Below are 21,270 nucleotides of genomic sequence, written 5' to 3'. Positions count from 1 at the left end.
TGAAATAAAGTGACAAAAACGTTAGGTAACCAACTGAAAATAGATTTACATTTTCCTTTAGTCTGATTTCATGCACGTGGCTATCGTTTTCATGTTTTAAAATATTTTTTAAAAAAAATCTTAAAGGTTTCAGATTTTAACAGTCACCCTAAAGGGTTTGTTTAGGTTTTATGTACGTTTTTGCTGAGCTCGCAGTCTGCTGTTACACTCACTCCTGCTAACCCCCCTTTTTAGTTTTATTATTAAGCATAATTTTCTTCACACTTGTGTCATATACAATTCCAGAGTAAAAATTACAAACATTTTAAAAGCAGCATAGCAACATACATTTCAAATTCCCGATGCTGCCTTAAGTGTTGGCATACATTTTTCTATTGTTTTCAGCCTTTTCTCAATTCATCCATATCAGTGTTCAGTTTTCTTACTAAAATGGTTTTTACAACACTTTTTTCTCTATTACTTTATTAAATATCACATTCTTGGCACTTAAACCACATAAAATTTGATTCAATAGCAAAATCACCAAATATTTAAAAACAGCATACCTTTAAAATTTCCAATAGACCATTGGTTCTCAAACTATGGTACATGTACCACTGGTGGTACATTACAATATATTTAGTGGTAGAATTTTTACAGAAAAAAATTAAATGAATCTAAAATTATGCCCCTTTTAACGTTTTGTTTTAATCTTTATTATTCAGAAACACATATATTTTTCAAGTTTTTGATTTTTGCGGCTGTAGCTTTAATCTTGAAATGATGACTTTTCCAAGAAAACTGACCAATATTCACCATTTTTTTAAACCTTAAAATATCTAAAATCTCAAAAAGACAGTGTATATAATTTTTTAAACGTAACTTGCCAATGCTGGCCCTGTGACTCGGGTGTTTACTTTGTACAACTATATTTACTAATTCAGAAGTCAAACAACAAAAATCAGCGTTAATTCACAAAATTTTCACAGGACTAGTTTCGATGGTTTTACCGAACCATCATCTTCAGCTGCAAAACCGCAAATGAACAAGATAGGAAATAATGTTTAGATAAGATAAGAAAGCCTGGACAAGAATAAGCAAGTGGCGCCATCTGTTGGCGAAACCAGAACTAAAACGTAATTTCTCTAAAAGCCGAAGGCAAATTTGGATTGGAATTAGGATCGTTGACTAGAACAGAAAGATTTTTATGAATGTGAAATGCCTCTAGAAAATCCAGTTCTCCAATGGAAGATATACCAATACAACTATATTTGCTTAATATATGTATTATTTCTCACTATTTACCACAATTGTTATACACTCAAGAGCCAAAACACTATGACCACCTGTCAATAATGAGTTGGGCCACCTTTGGTGCGCAACACATCTTCAACCCACCTTTGCATGGATGCCACAAGTCCTTGATAGATGGCCGGAGACAGATTGTACCAGATGTTGTAGCAATGGTCACGCAAATCCGAGATACTGCGAATTGGTGGTCTTTGGCCTCTGAGCTGCCGTCCCATGACATCCCAAATGTGTTTTATCGGATTGAGATCCGGTGAGTTAGGTGGCCAGGACATTAACTGGAAATCAGCATATGTTCCTGGAACCACTCCAACACAATTGTAGCCTTGTGACATGGGGCATTGTCCTGTTGGAACATTCCATTTCCAGCTGGAAAAACAGGCCATGTAAGGGTGCAACTGGTCTGCAATGATGTTCAGATACCCTGTAGCATTCATGGTCTGCTCTACCACAAACATGGGTCCCAGAGACGCCCAAGAGAATGTCCCCCAGAGCACAATACCGCCACCACTGGCCTGTGTATGACCTGTGCATTGAGGGAACAACTGTTCGCCTGAAAGACGGCATATCCTGACACGGCCATTGGCATGATGAATGACAAACCGTGATTCATCTGACCGGGCAACTCTCTCCCACTGATCCGTGGACCAGTCGCGATGTTCCCGGGCCCGGCGCAGGCGCAGTTGGCGATGACGCTTGGTCAGCAAAGGCACACGAGTGGGACGTTTGCTGCGTAGCCCCATATCCAACAGTGTCCGCTGAACAGTGTGCTCCGATACTTTTCTACTTAGCCACTGTCTGGCTCCGATTTTGCTTCACCATGCGAGACAGTCTCCGACAGCCTTTTTCTTTGATAGCGTGTGGACATCCAACACCATGTCGTCTACTGCTGGTTTTACCATCATTCATCCACTTTTCATACGTACTACAACTGTAGATTGCGAACAACCCATGAGTCATGCAGTTTCGAAAATACTTGTTCCGAGCCTTCGAGCCATTACAATCTGCCCTCTATCAAAGTCGCTTAGATCCGCAGCCTTTCCCATCACACACAGAAGTAAGTGAAAGAATGATTCTTCAGACTTTCCAGTAGCAGTTAAATACCACTTCCACCTGATCATGGGCCTTCCACATCATCCAGGCGCGTTCATTGGAAAATGTAGGGCTGGTCATAATGTTTTGGCTCGAGTGTATATATATATATACTCGTAGTATACTTAGTTATATTTTATTGTAATGTAAAGGTTTCATTTATGTGTATAATTAAATAATATAAATTTAAGGGTTTTATGCTGTGATTATATACACTCCATTTAGGATGCATTGATTTTGAATGGTGAAATGCTTTTATGGTGGTACATATAGTTTTGTTTCATATTTATGTGTTTGAAAACCCCTGAAATAGGCAGTCTTGTGCACCATACAGAAAATATTTTTTTTCCTTACAGTGTTGCTACTGCTTGTTTTGAAATCCTTGAGTTGTTAATCAGAAATTAATTTTCAAGTTTTACAAAATATAAACTAGATAATAAAAGAAATTTAAAATTCAAAATCCGGGCTTTCAAGTACCCATGTTCCGTTGGAGGACTACATTATTCAAAATTTGCAGACAACAATTTGAAAAGTGATACGGCATTTATAGTCATTCAATGCTAAATACCGTTTCGAAACTAATATTCTAATTGGGACTAACATCCTTTTTGCACTTATAATGCAGACTGTTTTTTAGCTCTGTCATTTATTATCTTTTGCACATTTTTAACATAACAAAGTATTAATTTTGTATGCAAAATACAGTAGGAAAGCATTTTGTTTTTCTGTTAATAATTCTGATTTCATTATAAATTATTTTACTTACATTTGGCGAGTTCATAATTCACATATTTTACACTCAACTTTAATCAAGTAAAATTTTTAATCCTTGTCCAAATCAGTTCTTTGCTTAGATTGTGTAGTTCTCATGATTGCATTATTATAGAAAAGTTCAAAATGAAACTTGTTATCTTATGTGCTATAGTAAATACTTTTTCTTCACCCATTTATAAGTTTATCCATATATACTTCTATGCTTTTATAGCACTCTTTAATTTTTGTGTGCTTTTATCAAATTTTCTGTTAAATCTTGTGATGGGCTGTGAAAATTTCGCTGAATAAAGCTAAATAGGTTTTGAGTGTGTTTAGTAGGTTTCTAAATTTTTCTGAAATATTTAACACCAGTAATATCTGCTGCAAAAAGTGTTTCCCTTAACCTTTTATGGTCAAATTTTAAATTACTTAAAAATTTGTCATAAAATATTGAATGAAATGCATTAGTATTTATTAATATTGGTAAAAGAATGTTTGCTGTGAAGATTATGTTTGGATATTTCTTATTGCTACAGCTGTAATTTTTGCAGTTTGAGAGGTTTTAATGCATTTTCGAATTTTATATATTCATATAGTCACAAATTCCTATATAAATATTCATTTACTTTTGGAATCTGAATTAAATAACTTGATCTAGTTTTATTGCTTAACACATGCTATCTAAAGTTGGATTTCTTTTGGATGAACTCGAAATTGTTTTTGTAAAGATGACCAGCTGGCCAGAAAGCTAATGTGTTCTATTTTCAGCAATACTGAAAACAGCTATACTGATATTATTTATTTTTAAATGAATATTTATTTACAGAATCTAGATCAGTGGTCAGTAGTTTTTCACTAGAGTGTGTTATTTGTAAAGGAATTTTTAATTTAAATGTACGCAACTACAAAAAATTTTAAGTTGTTCAAAATATTTGTTTTTATAATCTTAATGATATTCTTAATTTACCTCATTAACTTAGGGCCAGTTGCGTCCAGAACTTTTAGGTGGTGAATTTACGCACTTAGAATTTGCTAGACGTCCTGCTAGAAAAGATTTAGGAGAAAAAATTCTTTACAGAGATGCATACATGAGTGGATGGTATATATATTTTAAAGTTTTTCTAATAAATTTGTTTCATAATCGTAACAGTGTAATATATATTTTTACAAAATAAGCTGCATTTAATGCCTTATTAAGCCCTTAGTGAAAAATTTTAGTGTAAATTGTTTATTTGATTGAAGTTATATGAGTAAAATATTAGCTACATTTAATACATATTCATAGCTGCCACTTTTCCTAGTTTTACCAGGAGACCTTGCAGTTTTTCTTCACGTCTGCTGGTTTTTTGAAAAATCACTTAATTATCAGGTTTTTAATTTTTAGCCTTTATTAAGGAAAATGTTTTATTGAACTAGTGGACTTTAAATTATGCATAATTATGCTTTAAATTATCCCTACTGATTTTCAGCATAATTTTTCTGATTAAATTTTACTTGATGTCAATTGTCTTAATTCTTAATCTACTGTAGACATTTGGAGAACTATTTATGAAGATTTTACGAATGTTGATCAGTTAAATTTGTGTTTAATTTTGCTTTACTTCAGTATATGATACGTTATAAATTTTATCCACACAACAATATGTATTACATTAATTATTAATTTTGTTTCCTCCATATTTAAAAATATTTTTATAAATAAAAGCTACTGACAGTTTTCTCAGTACAAAAGTGTAAGAAAATTTTTAAAAAAATATATAATTAATCAGAGCATAAAATTTAAAATATCTAAATATTATTAGAATTCATATAAGATTCATATTATAAATTGTTCAATAACCTGGGTCAGACATTATAAAGCTGATTTAATTCAGATTGGAGTCCTTTTGAAATAATGTCATCTCACAGCTCAAAACCTCCTAGAATTTTTTTTTTTTTTTTTTTTCTTTTCCCTCTATGTACATTTGTGTATACATTCTTTTTTGTTTCCCCTATGTACACTTGCGTATTACATAGTTAAGGAGAAAATAGTGACGAATTTTTTTTTGTATGTTTTTATCAAAAAGAGCTTAAAATTTTTAAATTTTATGAAAAATAAATGTTTATTATATAAATTAGCATCATAAAAAATCATTATCAAAAGTATTTTATATTTTTGAAATTTAGCCTTAAATGTGACTCTAAATTGATATTTATATTTAAGCATGTAATGTGAAATTTATAAGGTTATTTTATTTAAGGTCGTATAAATGTATATCTATGGATGATCTCAAGTTTCCACTTATATATGGTGAAGGTAAAAGGGTGAGTGTTCTACTTCATTTTAAAATGTTTTTTGAAATAGCTGTGTGTGTTCACTATCATTGGTTTTTCTTTTAAAGGGCTTCCCCCCCCCAATATGTTTCATTTTTAAAATTCTCGTAAGTAGATTGGGGATTTTCAGAATGAAACAGTAAGGTTATTTTTTAATTTCAGAGTCGAGTGCTTGCTACAATTGGTGTGACAAGAGGATTTGGGGATCATGATCTAAAAGCTTTAAATACTGATATTGATATCAAACCATTTTTATCTCCAGAACCTGAAGTAAGTCTCTATTCTCCCGTATTGTAATTTTAATTTATTGTGTTATTTTGTTGCTAAAAGAATTATAAGTGTAGCTGTGCTTTTTTTTTTTTTTTTTTTTTTTTTACTTCTGTTTGAATTTTTCCCTGCATAAATGATGCAGTGGGGTCACAATAAATCATGATTGCCTCAGTTCTTTCCAGATGCAAATAATTTGTGTACAACTTCGTTGCTTGTCAAGAGTATGCTAAAATGTCTGATCAGTTTTGTGTAATACTTCCATCTGTTTCAGCCCCTTTTACAAGTACCCTTTCCTTGTCTAGAAGCCAGTGTGCAGATATTTGTTTCTAATTCATTTGCATTTATGTTATCTATTAACCCTTTAACTGTCAAGTTATTTTGATGATTTGGGTACACAAATTGTCAAATTTTTTATTGCAAAAATCAAATGTTTAGTACAAAATAAAACATTCTTAAGTAGTTAAAAATTGATATTTTGAAGTACATGGGTAAACTTTTTAAAGTTTTGTAGCCATTGCGTATTTGCTTGAGGCGGCTGCCACTCAACATGGCAGTTGTAAAGTTCGCTTCTAGTGGAGCACTATTTTCTAAAAAATAAATAAATATAAGTGAATACCTATTAGTAGTTCAGTAATTCAGTCGTGTGGTACAACTGGAAACACTTTTCCAAGCACAAACCAACTCCAAAATCACTACACCAGAATCGTGATTGCTTCCTTATCTTTTCCCCATTTTTATCCTTTTTCGAACAACACACTTTGCACTGTCTAAGCTCATGTTTCGCAGGAGTAAGAGGAATATGAGATATAAAATGTCGTTCAGTAAGACGGGCAGGGTTATCTATTGTAGGTAGTCTGCCAACATTCTTTTGTCCAGAAGCTGCATCATCATATTTATGTAAAAGCTCTTTTTCAACTTGGATTTGAAATTCTAAAAATGTAATACGTTTTCCAACTACATTTTTATAGAGCAAATATGAGTTCCAGAGTACCTTGTCTAGTAAATGTAAAAATATCTTTTTATAATATTTTTTCTGACGTTTTCAGATTGTTGGATGAAATGATATTTCCTAATCACAGCGATCTACACCACCCATAGTTAGACTGTAATTAGAAACAATCTTCGGCTTGAGTATATCTCCATTTTTTTATTTTTGAGGCTGACCATGGAAGTATCATGAAAACTGCTCATCAAACACACATCCTTCATCTTCGGTTGAAGAATCTAAATCATCTATATAACGTTTCAAAGAACTGGACGCTATTTTACAACAAAAAGATCCCATGCACTTTGAACCAAAGAACTTATAACCTCTAACCTTTGAAATCTTCAGTAAAGTGCTGTCATCTATTGAACTGAGCGCACATTAACTTTTCCGGAGATTCAGTCGGGTTTGACAAAGAGATGAAGCCGAAATAAACGTCTCCCAATATATATTCGTGTATAACAATACGATGCACTCAAAAAAAAAAATACCCCGAGTAATACTCGGGCATGACATTTTCGAACACCAGCTCGGGCATGACAGTTAAAAGGTTAATATTTTCATATATCAGCAGTCATGTCCTGAAATATGTAATTAATTATGTCTGTGTAAGGGGGAGTGTATAAAGCTGTTTCAAAATATTCTAAGATCTATAAATTGACATCAGTCACTTTTAAAATGTAACTTTTAATATGTACAATATATACAGTTCATAGATCAAACATGGTGGTTCAGTTGACAAATAAATCTATATGCTTTCATAATCGAAAATCGAAATCAAATAGGAACCGAAGTGTTCCTAATCAAATAGTGTGCGAACCATCAGACATCCATCTATCGAGCTGCCGGTGGAGAGTCTATGAAAATTCAGAAGGCACGTCGCGTCACGTTAACACGCAACGCTAGCACCATCTATCAATTAATCAAAATAATTTCCACACACTCCCCACCTGAACTCTGTCAAGAGTTCACGTTAATCTAACAACAATCAAATTTATACCAATAAGTATTTTAACATATAATTATAAAACAATTTATAAGTATATTAAATGAATAGAAAATATATTCAAACTATAATCATTATACTAAATTCTAAAAAAAGGTATGTTATCATCAAATATAATTTGACACTCAGTAAATTTAAACGATTCTTAATCTAATCATATGAAACTAAATTATCAAAATAAACAATTGCATCAAAACATATTCAATCTTATTCATATTATTAAACAATAAAAAATTTTTTAAAGTTCTAAAGGATATAATAATTGAACTGGTCGTTTTATTATTGTTCCATCAGCAGTTTTTAGTTCACAAGAACAAACTTTGTTGTCACGACCACGAAAAACGTTTATCACTCTACCACAATTCCACAAAAGTTTGCACTTATTGTTGCCTTCAATTAATACAAGATCTTCATAAACATTAGGATTTTTTAATTGATGAGCTGTTCGAAGATCCATCAAATATTGTTTTTTTCCATTTAGTCCACAATTGCCTAACCAATAAATCTTTCTTTTAGTCAGAGAGGACTTGGTAGAGCCATCTTTATCAATGGAATTAAAGTTGATAGGTAATGTAGAATCTTTGTTTCCAAAAATCAGAAAATTGACTGGCTTCAGTGGCAACGGTTCCTTGTGCTCATTGTATACATATGTCAAAGGACGAGAATTCAAAACAGCTTCCACTTGTGCTAAAACTGTTGACAATTCTTCAAACGTTAGTAAAGCTTTACCGAGAATTTTTCTTAAGCACTCTTTCACTGATTTTACTAATCTCTCGTTGAAGCCTTCCCACCAAGCCCCTCATTCTATTATAAACTTCCAACTGATTCTTTCATTCGACAGAAAATCTTGGAATTTCTCATTCGACAAGAATTTAGAGAAATGTTCGAGTTCCTTTTTTCCCTTTTTAAAAGTTTTCGCGTTGTCCAAATAAATTACTCGACAATTGCCTCTCCTAGATGTGAATCTTTTGAATGCCATCAAGAAAGAATCTGTAGAGAGATTTGGTACAAGTTCCAGATGTATGGCTCTAGTGATAGCGCATGTAAATAATGTTACATAGGCTTTTTGACTTCCTTCAATGTATTTTACGTAAATCAGTCCAGCAAAATCTATGCCAGACACGTAGAAGGGTGGTGTCTCATTGATTCTATCTTCTGGAAGTTGAGAAGTGGTTTGGTCAGCAGATTTCAATGAATATCTTTTACAAATAAGACATTTGTTTATTATTTTCTTGATAAATTGACGCCCTTTTGGGATCCAAAAGCGACTTCGAATTTCAGCTAAGGTCGTTGCTACTCCTCCATGCATCATTTTAACATGTGCATTTTCTACTATCAAATTCGTTAGCCAGGAGTCTATTGAAAGAATCGCCGGATGTTTTTCATCATGTGACAAACTAGAATGTTCTAATCTTCCACCTGCTCTCAGTATCCCGTTCTGGTCTAAAAATGGGTTAAAAAGATATAAAGAGGATTTCTTTTCGACTTTATTCGCTCTCTTCAGAGACTCGATTTCTTTGGGATAAAAACCTTCTTGTTCAGATCAAATCCAATAATTTTCGGCATCTACTATTTCTTCAGTCGTTAATGGACCTGTCAAATGATTTGTTTTCCTAATTTTACCAATGAATTGTTTCATCCAACCAGTTATTCTCAACAATTTTCTTAAATTACTATATTTTGAAATGTCTATAAGCCTTTCTTCAACTGCCGTGCATACAAATTCATAAATATCATTAATATTTTTGCGGTATTCTAATTCTTCTTCAGTGACAGGTTTCTCTTCATTCTGTCGAGGCCACAACTCAGACGATATTCTAAGCCATTCTGGTCCTTGAAACCAGATAGGATTGTTTTTCAAATCTGGAAGTTTAGCTCCTCTTGAAGCCAAATCAGCGGGATTACATTTACCGGGGCAATAATGCCAATTTTCTGAGGATGTCAAATTTTGTATTTCCTGAATACGATTTTTAACGAAAACTTAAATTTCTTTGCACAGTCTTTTATCCAGAAAAGTGTGATTTTCGAATCAGTCCAGAAAAAACAAGAAGGTTGTAACTTCAAAACTTTATTGATGCTAGTGCCTAATTTGGCTGACAATAGAGCTCCCATTAGTTCCAACCTAGGTAAGGTGAGCGGTTTTAAAGGCGCTACTCTAGTCTTTGAAGCAACAAAAACCATATATATTTGTTCATTGCTAGAAATTATACGTAGATACGCTACTGTACCATATGCCTTTTTGCTAGCGTCAGAAAAACTGCAGTTCAATCCTTTCCTCATCACTATTACCGATTGCAGAAAAATAATATCGTGGAATACCGATTTCGTACAAATTGGAAACTTCTTTGCACCATGTTTTCCATACAGAACATAAATTTTCTGGTAGTTCATCATCCCAATCTAAAGCAAGTGTCCAAATTTGCTGCAATAAGATTTTGACTCTAAGTACAAACAGTGATAATAAACCTATAGGATCAAAAATTCGTCCTATTGCCTGTAGGACAAAACGTTTAGTATTAACTTGTTTTGAGAGAAATGTTATCAAATTTTTTACATCAAAGTAAATTATGTCACTTTGGTTGTCCCAAGCGACTCCTAACACTTTCAATGGAGGATTTCCAGCTTCCGAAACATGACTAGATTCCTCGGATTCAATGCCTTCTTTCATCCATAATTCGCGCAGTTCTTGAGAATTCGTGTGCCATTTATGTAGAATCATACTAGCATCTCTAAAAATGTTAATGCATTCTAAACTGGTATTGAAAGCAAGTTCAACGTTTTGGTGTCCTCCAATGATGTCATCTACATAAATGTGATCATTTAGGAATTCGCAAGTGGCAGGGTAGGTTTTCTCATATTGTTTCAAATGGTGTTTAATGGTTGCAGCCAGTAAAAATGGACTGCTATTTACGCCAAATAACACACATGTGAACTGATAAGTTATAAAATTTTGTAGATTATCGAATGGGTTTTTAGTAAACAAAAAACGCGTTACATCTCTGTCTTTCTCATCTACATCTATATGAAGAAAAGCCTGCTTTATATCCCTTGTAAATGCTACAGGATGAAGCCTGAAGGCCAACAGAAGTTCAAGAATGTCAGGATACAAATTTGGACCAATATGCAAGCAGTCATTTAACGAGATTTCAACAGGTCCTTGTGAAGACGCGTCGAACACGATACGTAGTTTACTAGTAGTTCAATCACTACGAATGATTTCTCTGTGAGGCAAATAAAATGTGATTTGAGATTCACTATCAACAGTGTCTGGAACTGGTTCAATGATGTTTTGTTGTAAATAATCTTGTAGAACTGTTTGGTACGAATAAAAGAGTTCAGGGTTATTCTGAAATCGTTTTACAAGTTTCTCAAATCTTTTCAGCGCAATCACTTTATTGTCATGTAACTCATATTGTCTATCAGACTTCCATGGCAGCCTAACCTTGTAACGGGAATTTTTGTATAAAATTTCCGATTCGAATTTTTCCATTATGGTGTTGTTTAATGGGTCGGATGATTCATTTTCAGGTTTTATACCTAAACTTTCAAGCTCCCAAAATTTCTTTACCTGATCAGATATTATATCTTCCTCAACTACGATATTAAAGGCTGTGGACGTGTATGTTGTACTTTTAGTGTAACCTAGCAGAGACCAACCGAATAACGTTTCAGCAGCTACTAAATGTTTGTTTAAACGCTTAAGTTTCCCAGTTACTAAGTTACCTACAGTTAGTTAATGATCAGCTCCTATCAAAAGAGTAATTTTTTCTTTGCAATCCCAAGAATCTGCGAGTTGTAAACCTTTTAACTGTTTGCCTAAAATGTGTCTATCCAGATTAGGAGGTGGTAAATCAGAACTTGAAATTTGTTCAGTCACGAGAGCTTCAATTTCGATTTTCAAATTCGGTTCTGTAATTTTATCTTAACAACGTCAAATGTTTTTCTAATGGGTGTTTTATTTCCAAACGTAAATATCAAAAGAGTCTCTGTTCGAATAACAGGAAGCTTCAATTTATCCGTGATTTCTTTTCTTAGGAAGGAACACATACTACCTGAATCCAGTAGAGCTCTAATTAAAACCGACTACGTAGTTGTTCGAAGTGTTACGCAACACGTTTGAAGTGAAATAGTTTTAATTTTGCTGCGTGAGAATGCTGAAAGAACATGCGAATCTTCTATACTTTTATCTTTTTCATTTACTTCTTTCTCAGCGCGAAAGCATATTGAACTGTTATGTCGACCTTTGCACTTGGAGCAGACGAGATCGCTTCGACAGTGCTTTATGCGGTGGTTTGATTTCAGGCAAAGGTAACATCGAGAATGTTTACGTAATAAATTTCTCTTCTCATCAACTGTCAGTGATTCACAGTCTTCAGTAACATGTTTGGATGTATTATAAAACAGACAGCAGTTAGTATTTTTGTTTTCTTTAACGGGTGCCAAGAGCTGGTAAGTGGAATGAAGGATACTCCCCTTCCCACCCTTCTCTTTATAAACACAGGAAGTGCTTTCTGATTTATGAGTGGAGAGCAAAAGATGGCTTCTCTCGCGACTTTCCAATTCTAAACGAACAAACTGCAATAATTCGTCAACATTAAAAAAGGATGACGAATCCGTTTTACGATTGAATTCTAAGGTTATATCAGACGGCAGACTTTTCATTATGGCTGGAATCAACATATAACTATTTATCCAGTGTGGCTTCTAACGATTTCAAGCTGCATATTTGAGTTTCGATAGTGTCACAAAGTTTGCGAAGTTTTACAGTGTCACTGGATTTGGTTACTGGGGTAAGATTCAGGAGTTTTTGCATGCGTGAGTTTATAATTATATCTTTTCTGCCAAATCTGTTTTTAAGTATTTTGACAACTTCATCATAATTTGGTTCCGAAATGCAAAAGCCTTCTATCACGTTTGCGGCGTTGCCGCATAAGTACGATTTTAGATAATTAAATTTTTCGATCTTTGTTAAAGATTCATTATCATGGATTGCTACCTTGAAAGAGTTCCAAAAACTTGTCCACTGGGTGTAATCTCCATAGAATTTAGCGATGGTTAATTTTGGCAGACGCATACATTTATCGCTTTCAATTTTAGAATTAGTTTCGTTAAAAGAGTTTTCATTATCCGAATTTGTTACTTTATTCAATTCTTTCAATTTTTTATTTGCTCTGAATTGCCATAACTGAATTTTCTCTTCGTATTCGATACAAGATAGAATTTCTGTTTCAAACTCTTCTGCCTCTGATTTCAAGTCACGCTCTATCTGAGCATCTAACTCACACAGAGCATTTGATTTTGTGATTAATTCATCTAAATTTTCTTCTAATGTACTTGTATCAGTTTCTTCTTTATTCAACTCCGATTCGCTTTTTTTAAAAATCTTGGACACGGTGGTCCTGATAACTTTGCGTTTCGATTTTAATTTAACAACAGACTCTTCCGCCATAGTTACTCTACAAATTAGAAAGTTTAGCCTTACCTTTTTTGCCGACTTCGCACACTTGCAACGTGCTAAATCCAATTCTTGACAGCCTAATGCACCAGCTGTTTCAAAATATTCTAAGATCTATAAATTGACATCAATCACTTTTAAAATGTAACTTTTAATATGTACAATATATACAGTTCATAGATCAAACATGGTGGTTCAGTTGACAAATAAATCTATATGCTTTCATAATCAAAATCAAATAGGAACCGAAGTGTTCCTAATCAAATAGTGTGCGAACCATCAGACATCCATCTATCGAGCTGCCGGTGGAGAGTCTATGAAAATTCAGAAGGCACGTCGTGTCGCGTTAACATCCAACGCTAGCGCCATCTATCAATTAATCAAAATAATTTCCACAAAAGCATTGTAAGTCACTCATGAAAGTATTTTGTAAATAGAGAAAGCTAAAATTTACGAGTTTAACATGCTAATATTACAAATGCTAATTGAAGCACTGGTATCCAGTTTCTGAGGATTGATAATCTTCTTGTCACGAAAGAAACTTATTTTTAGGCTTGACTTTTAATATGGACAAAATGAGCTTGTCCTAAGAAAATATTAAAGACCATATTTTCATTTTGTCAAGAAAATTCCACCGCTGGGTCCTAGGCAGCCATTGATCATTTGACTTTAAGTTGCATTATTTCAAGAATTCTCAGATTGAAACTTGTCTTATATTGTTTAAAAATACCTTATGTTAAAGTGTGAACAATATCAAAGTTAGCGTCCTGTATATTTCGTCTGTAGCTTCCTGTATATATCTTAGTTCGGTAATCAAATTCTCTACGAAGAATAAATTTCCTCACACCATTTTGCTGTTGGTTATTAACTGTGATTTCCCTTCAGGTTTATATGATTTGAATAGAAGCTCATCAGTGGACAAGGTGTACTTTGTTTTAAATGCAGGTACAGTCAAAAGTCATTAATCCGGACCCATCGGGACTTCAGCGATTCCGGATTATCGATTTTTCCGGATTACAGATCATCAGTTTAAATCTGGTAAGATGGCATGTCGAAATTATAAAATCAAAAATATGAAACCATAATTTATGAAATAAAGAACAATTATGATCTAAAGGGTATCAAAATTTACAAAAAAAAAAAAAAGCTTAATATTTATTTGTTTACTTAACTTTCTTCGCTATTGGAAGCGAATTATAATGACGAGGAATTTGATTTAAATCATATCAAAGATGGAGTACATCGAGATGAAATACTGCATTTAGTAAGGAATTATAAACCGAATAAAATAAAAACATCTGCCCTGAAGATAAGGATAGTGCTGACATATCAACTTCCAATTCATTGCGCGCCGCGGCGTGAAATTGCCCCTCGCCGCAGAGCAGCGTGAAATTGATAAACAGATTTCGGAATGGTTAGATAAAAAAAGGATATGCCTTTGTCCATTTTCTGCAGCAATTCCACTTTTTGTTTAATGGACTTTGAAACATACTTTCGCTTTGTAGATCCTTTGCATATTCGTAAATATATATCAGAAATTCTATTTGACATAATCGAAAGTTCAAGCTTACTTTTATAAAATTGCTCTAACAGTCTGCAAAAAATAACAAGCCGGATCCAATTCGAAGATAAGGAACAACGCAATCTGCAACATTAACTGAATTAAATAATTTTAGCTTAGTTTATACCGTCCGTTATACATTAAACACACATGCATAAACGTATTTTTGGCATGCGCACACGCATATTCGCAGCCGTAAAGGTCTTACGTCAACGCGACGTATGCGCAGAAAGTTTGTAGCTTTGAGGTCCTTATTATGGGTGTCCGAATTAACGACTTTTGACTGTATATATTTGCAAATCGTGGAACAAAAACCAGTTATCAGATTATCAATATTTATTTGTAAGTGTTCCATAACCAACTTGAGCGATTATTGAATATTTTGTAATACCATTAAATGAACATCCAGATTTTCATCGGCATAAAACAAAATATTAAAATCATGCGCTTTTAAGAATATTACTACAATACGAAGTCCAAGATCTGGACTCATCGGGACTTTGGCGATTCCGGATTCGGGAGTTTTCTTGACATTAGATCATCATTTTAAATCTACCGAGATGGCATGTAGAAGTTATAAAATTAAAAATATGAAATTATGATTTATGAAATAATGAAGCATTTATGATCTAAAGGATATCAATGTTTAAAAAAAAAAGCTTGATATTTATTTGTTTACTTAATTAAACATTTCTTTTAATGTAAGTTGTTTAAATTGCTTCGTTTTTATGCTAGTACCTTCTATTTAATTCTGTAAGTAGACTAATTTCTTGTTCAGTTACAAAGTTCCATTGTTCAAGCCCTGTAATTGCTGAGTCGAGAGTTTCAACTAACTTGCCAATCGAAATTTTTTCATTTTAAATAACCTATGTGTCACTTTCTTCACCATCGGTATTTTCTGGATCTAGGACCATACTATAGATTTTTCTGTCCGTTAATTATTTGATGATTGGGTATAGTCATCGCAATGAAAAGCTTCTGATATATAATATTTATTTATTACCGTTTCTCCACATTTCTTTATAAAATCCATTAATTGGAAAATTTCACCTTTGATTTTCGATATTCGAAAACCTTCAAATTCGCAGTTATCTTCATCAGCCTCACCGTGAAATATGGTAGCTGGCCATAAATTATGGCAAGCATTTTTTAAAGTATCTGGAGACATATCCTCCCACGATTTTATGATGTTCCGCACAGCAGATTTTATGCCAAAATATTTCAAAAATTCTTGAATAGTCTTGCTATTATTTAAGAAATTTAACATGGACTTTAAAAATGCTACATTATATTTGCATTTCAGCTTGTGCAGTATTCTGATATTTATAGGCTAAATAATGGACGAACAATTTGGAGGAAAGATTGATATGGATATGTTATCTTTCACTAAAAACTTGAAGTGAAGTTTGATCAGTACAGCTGTGTACAATTAGAATAACTTTTGCGTCATTAGGTCAACCAAATGCAAATGTTGCCGAGCCTTGGTTATGAAATGATTTTCAAACCAATGATTCATTAATGCTTGTGCCATCCACTCTCTTTTATTTGTACAATATACATGTAACAAGGAAAATCTTTACTCCTTTAAATGATCGATGTTGTGTATTTTTTCCGATTGCGTAAAGCTTACACTTGTGTGTTCCTGCAGCATTTGTGCATGCTAAAATTGTTAGTCTTGCGTTGGAATTTTTGACACCAGATGAAGCTTTTTCTCTAGAGGTTGCCAAGGTATTTCTCACTACATACAGCCACTAAAGACCAGTTTCATCAGCATTGTAAATTTGTTGAGATAACTTTTCGCTATTAGTGAGTTCAATAAAATCATCTGCAAGTAGCTCAGTATCAGCTGTCATGAGATTGGCGACGAAAAACAAGTTGTTTTGCAAAATTTTGTCTTGCTTCTATCACGTACTGAAACAATTAAGCCTGAATTGTATTATTTTGATTATTTATTATACTTTCATCTAGTCCTGAATAAATAAATTCCCACATATACAGCTTATTGATGGCCGCCTCTAGATATCTTACCGCCTTCCTAAATTCTGCTAGCAAGCACATTCCTAAGTTCTAAATTTTTGCCACCTCAAAATTTTGGGTCTCGATGCTTTTCCTAAATTCTAAAAATTTTGTCATCCCTTAATTTTGTTGCTCAGTGCTTCTCTAAATTCCAAAAATTTAGTTTTCCTTATATTCCGCTGCCTGTGGGGGCATACAAGCTCTGCTGCCGGTCTGGGTCTCTTTATGTGAATAACAAATCAGTTATTCTTAATTCAAATAGCACTAAATGTAATCTTTTGGCCTCTGAATATCATTAACAAAATCTCTAAGCGTATGGGGAAAAATTTTCATTGCATTTATCCTTGTCAGCATTTCTTAGTGTATTTAACTTGCATCTGCAATCATCGTCAAGCATAATATCAACCTAAACAGTTACCATACTCTTTGTTATTCAATTACTAATATAAAAAAAAAAATTGTTTAGGCATCGCTGCATAAGTCATTGCTCAAGTTGTCATGTGCTAACAAACATGCGGCTATGAAAGTAAATCAATGATGTTTCAATGTAGAATGTTTCGGCTTAAGATGTATGCCAAGCAGATATGCAGTTATGAGGTCAAATTATTGATTATACAAATTATGCTAAAATGATTGTTTCTTCAATAACAAGGTATTTTATTTATTGCTAGAGTAAAATTAAGAATTGGGACTCTCCGCATGTTTTATTATGAGAGAAAAATCAAATGTGCATGCTTAAAGCATACAAAAAAAAAAAAAAAAAAAATCCTAAGAAAAGTATTGTTGGTGGCTTTGAAGTCCGGATTTTAGATCATTCCATATATTGGACGTCCATATCTCAAACTTTGTATTTAATTTCAGTTTTATGATATTCAGCATATCTTGAAATTTTGTTGTGCGAGTTCCTTTATTGTGTATCTTCTACTTAATATTTTGTTTTATTTTACTAAACTGGTATTGAAGAATATGAAAAAGTAGATCGTTATTTAGAGAATGTGTAACAATCTCTGATAGAGATAACATAGGCAAGCATTGTGTTCTCGTCAAGTCAGAATTTTGCTATAAATGGTAGAGAGTAACTATTATGAATTAATACTTTTCCATCTTATTTATATATATATATAAAACCATTTACGTAATTTGGCAGAGTTAACTAAATGTTTCTAGTTTCTTTGCATGTGTTATATTTTATATGAAATACTTATTAATTAAAACTAGTAATGCAAAACCAAAGTTTTGAAACAAATGCATGATATAATCAATCTCCCATTTTAGTAATAAAAAATGTAGCAAGGAAGTACCAGTACCCATACAGTAGGAAACAAGTAACATGCTATTAAGCTTCATACCAATAATGTGCCCACCAGTGGCCAAGTGAATAAAACCTGAAATGGTGATAGTTCGAATGGTTTTGAATACAATGCATTAACTGGCTACCTGTGTGTTTTCATGATTTTTTTAATTTGTAACATAAAAAAGGGCCAATTTATAAATTCTCTACGAAGGCATTCTTCCTTTAGGCCAATAGCTATCATATGGTCATCCCCAAATAAATAAACTAAAAGGATGTGGATAATTACTTTATTATTTCAACATGGTAGGAAATATTTACAGTTTGATTTGTTTGAAGTTTAGATAAAATTTTAACAATATAGAAAGTGTATTAACTTGTAGCTTGTACATTATCAGTATATCTTTTTATGCAGCTCCAGAAATGAGAATTTATAATGAATATTTTATACTGTGTTTTAATTTATTAAGTTTGAAAATACATGAAAACATTGCTTACATGGGTTTGGATGAGACATTCATGTTTAGTTTTTGTTGCTTTGTTAACAGTAGTCAGGTGTTGTTTCATCTATATTGATTTAACCTTTATTTTTAGGTAAAAATATTTAATCTCTTAGATGAGGAACTCACAGATGGCGATATCCTGGTAATGGGTACTGATGGCCTTTGGGATGTAACTACAAATGAAAAGGCTGCAGAAGTTGTCCAAAAGTCTCTTGATCATTTCCCTGCAAATGATGCGCAGCGTTATAAATATAGGTATATTAATATTTTAACTGACTAGTAAAAAAATTAACTTGGGATTTTTGAAATGCAAAGAAAAACAGTGATTTCATTTTTTGAGTCATGTTTTTATTCTTTCTTAAATATAGTAACTCTGTGTTTCTATAACATTCCTTTCATAAAAGTGTATGCATACAGACCTACTTTTAGCAAGCTGCTACTTTTTTCCTTTTACATTTGTAAATAGAACCCATACCTACCACATAATCTGCTTATCAGTGTCATATTTTTTAAATTTAGATAATTTCTGCTAACTTAAATTCTTAGGTTACAAAATCTCAAGTCTTAAAGACCAACAAAAAGTTATTAAGCTATCATTTCTTTAACGCCTTAAGTTTATCGTTAAATAGTTTTATGAACAAATGCATTTACATCATAAATTCATTATCCAGCATGATATTGTTCAGAGCATAAAAATATTTTTATATAGTCATAACTTCTGGGGGAAAGGAACTGGTTAATTCCAATTATTTGAGGATGGTCTTTTTTACCTTCAGGAATTAAACATTAAGTTTTCCAAAATAAAAGAGAATCCTCTACATACCTTTTGCATTTGAGATAGTGCAGTAAATTTGTAGTTTTTGCACATGGTTTTTAATTTTTCAAAGATAAAATCTGATTTCTCCTTCACTATTCTCAGAGCTAATATCGCTTCTGTCATTATTTTAAGTGTTACTACGTTAGTTAATTCTTTCCAGACTGAAAAATTTCTCTCAATCAGAGACTATGATACTAATATTTTTATTAGTTAGCTGGTTAATGTTTTTCAAATTCCTATTCACAAAATGTGGATATCTTTTGTTATTATTTATATATATATATTTGTGGCATTTTTTCCAACAGTTAAAACCAGCTTGATTGCTTCTTCATCATACTTTTTTCATTCCGCTCTGAGTACGACATGCTAGGACGGCATGCTAACCAAATGCAGTATCTTTGTGGGGACGATCAGTGCCCTGTTAATCCTAATTTTGGATAAAAATTCACATAAATCAAATTTGTGATCAGTTGTTCCAATTTTTGGCACATTGAGAAGAGCACTCAGAATTAATTTTAAAACTATCACTATTTATCTCTTAAAAATTTTATAAATTAATCAATTCTAGAGTAAAGAATTTTTGATTTGCACTCATCCAAACAGTCACAGATTTTAACTAACACATTAATAAAAGTTATTCAAAAAAGCTAGCATAAATGATCTTCATAACAAATTAACATAAATGATTTTTTTTAATTATCTCAAATAAATATGTATTGTTACAAATTACGTACTTAGATAGAGGATTTTAGTGCAATGATATGTAAAATTGTTGTATTTTTTCTGAGAAATGTAACATGAAAATCTAGAGGGAGGATGCTTTGCTGGAAAAATAAAAATACAGGGGCAAGTCTCTTTAACATTGAGTAAATGGCTATTGTTAATTTGGTGAAATATCACCAAGCTAGCAACAGTTTTGGTGACTAATTTTTGTTCCCAAATTTATCAAGAAATCATCAAACAAGGCCATATTGCAATTGAATAACTATAATTGATCACTATATTAGCTGTAACCGTATGTGGGCCTCATACCTTCCAGTAATTTTGAGAAGCAGAAAGTGCTAGAAATATCTCAGTGGCTAGGTAAGACTGGAGAGAGCATCATATCTTAGTTGGTGGTGCAAGTTTATGACTTCGATCTTTGTTTCGAGCTCCCTTTTAGATGCACTTTGCATTCCATTATGTTTAATGTTTTTAGTAGTTTGAAGTGTTACTACTGATTGTACTCTGTCTTATTGTGAATATCTGTATGAGTATTTCTGTGGAAAGTTCCAGAACTCTGAAGTGTTTCTATAAATTCTATTAACTTATTATCAGACCTCTGTGCATTCAATCTATTACAAAACCCCAGGCACATGATAATATAAACAAAGAAATATGTCCTTATTGCAAAAATGTCATCAGTGTCAGGAAAAGACTCATTTATTATTTGTGTACACTCTACTGTTAAATACCTTTCTGTTTTGCCATTTAGTTGTAAAACAATATTGTCTAAAGAGGGCTAGAAAAAATAAGAGAGGAATAAAATGTCTAAAATGATTGAAGTCTACTCTATATCACCCCCCCCCAAAAAAAAAAAGAACTCTGAAGCATTGAGAAGACATGTACATTTGTTGAATCTACCTCTCATTCCCAAACAGAATACCAAAAATGAAAACCATTGCAAAAGAATAAAATCAGCATACTTCACTTTCGATAAATTTCACTATAGCAGACATGCAAAGCTAGTGGCAACAAAAAATGCTAATTAAATGTCCTGTCTAAAAATTCATATGTGGTACAGCGGGCCATAGAATGAATTAAATGATGTTTCATGTATGACAACCAGTGGTGAGGTGAGATATCATTAATTGCCCATGCTTATATAACAACTTTAATTTTGTTAACTTTTTCTTGTAAGAATATTTAAAACATGCTTTAA

General features: G+C 32.6%; 1 protein-coding gene across 1 annotated transcript in view; it reads left to right on the top strand.

Annotated features, from left to right (window-relative positions):
* The window catches only part of LOC118200046 (protein phosphatase 1H), a 52,001-nt gene that overhangs the window by 26,019 nt on the left and 4,712 nt on the right, over positions 1-21,270 (top strand). The window contains exons 7-10 of the mRNA XM_085817132.1: positions 4,113-4,231; positions 5,373-5,436; positions 5,608-5,715; positions 18,624-18,787. Coding sequence (XP_085673258.1) covers positions 4,113-4,231; positions 5,373-5,436; positions 5,608-5,715; positions 18,624-18,787 — 455 coding nt within the window. The remainder of the gene's footprint in view (positions 1-4,112; positions 4,232-5,372; positions 5,437-5,607; positions 5,716-18,623; positions 18,788-21,270) is intronic.

Source organism: Stegodyphus dumicola, chromosome 5 (genome assembly GCF_044657685.1).
Source record: "Stegodyphus dumicola isolate Sdum_Otavi_A_Nest chromosome 5, ASM4465768v1".
NCBI classification, from domain to species: Eukaryota; Metazoa; Arthropoda; class Arachnida; order Araneae; family Eresidae; genus Stegodyphus; species Stegodyphus dumicola.
This window is presented reverse-complemented; position numbering and strand designations above follow the sequence as displayed.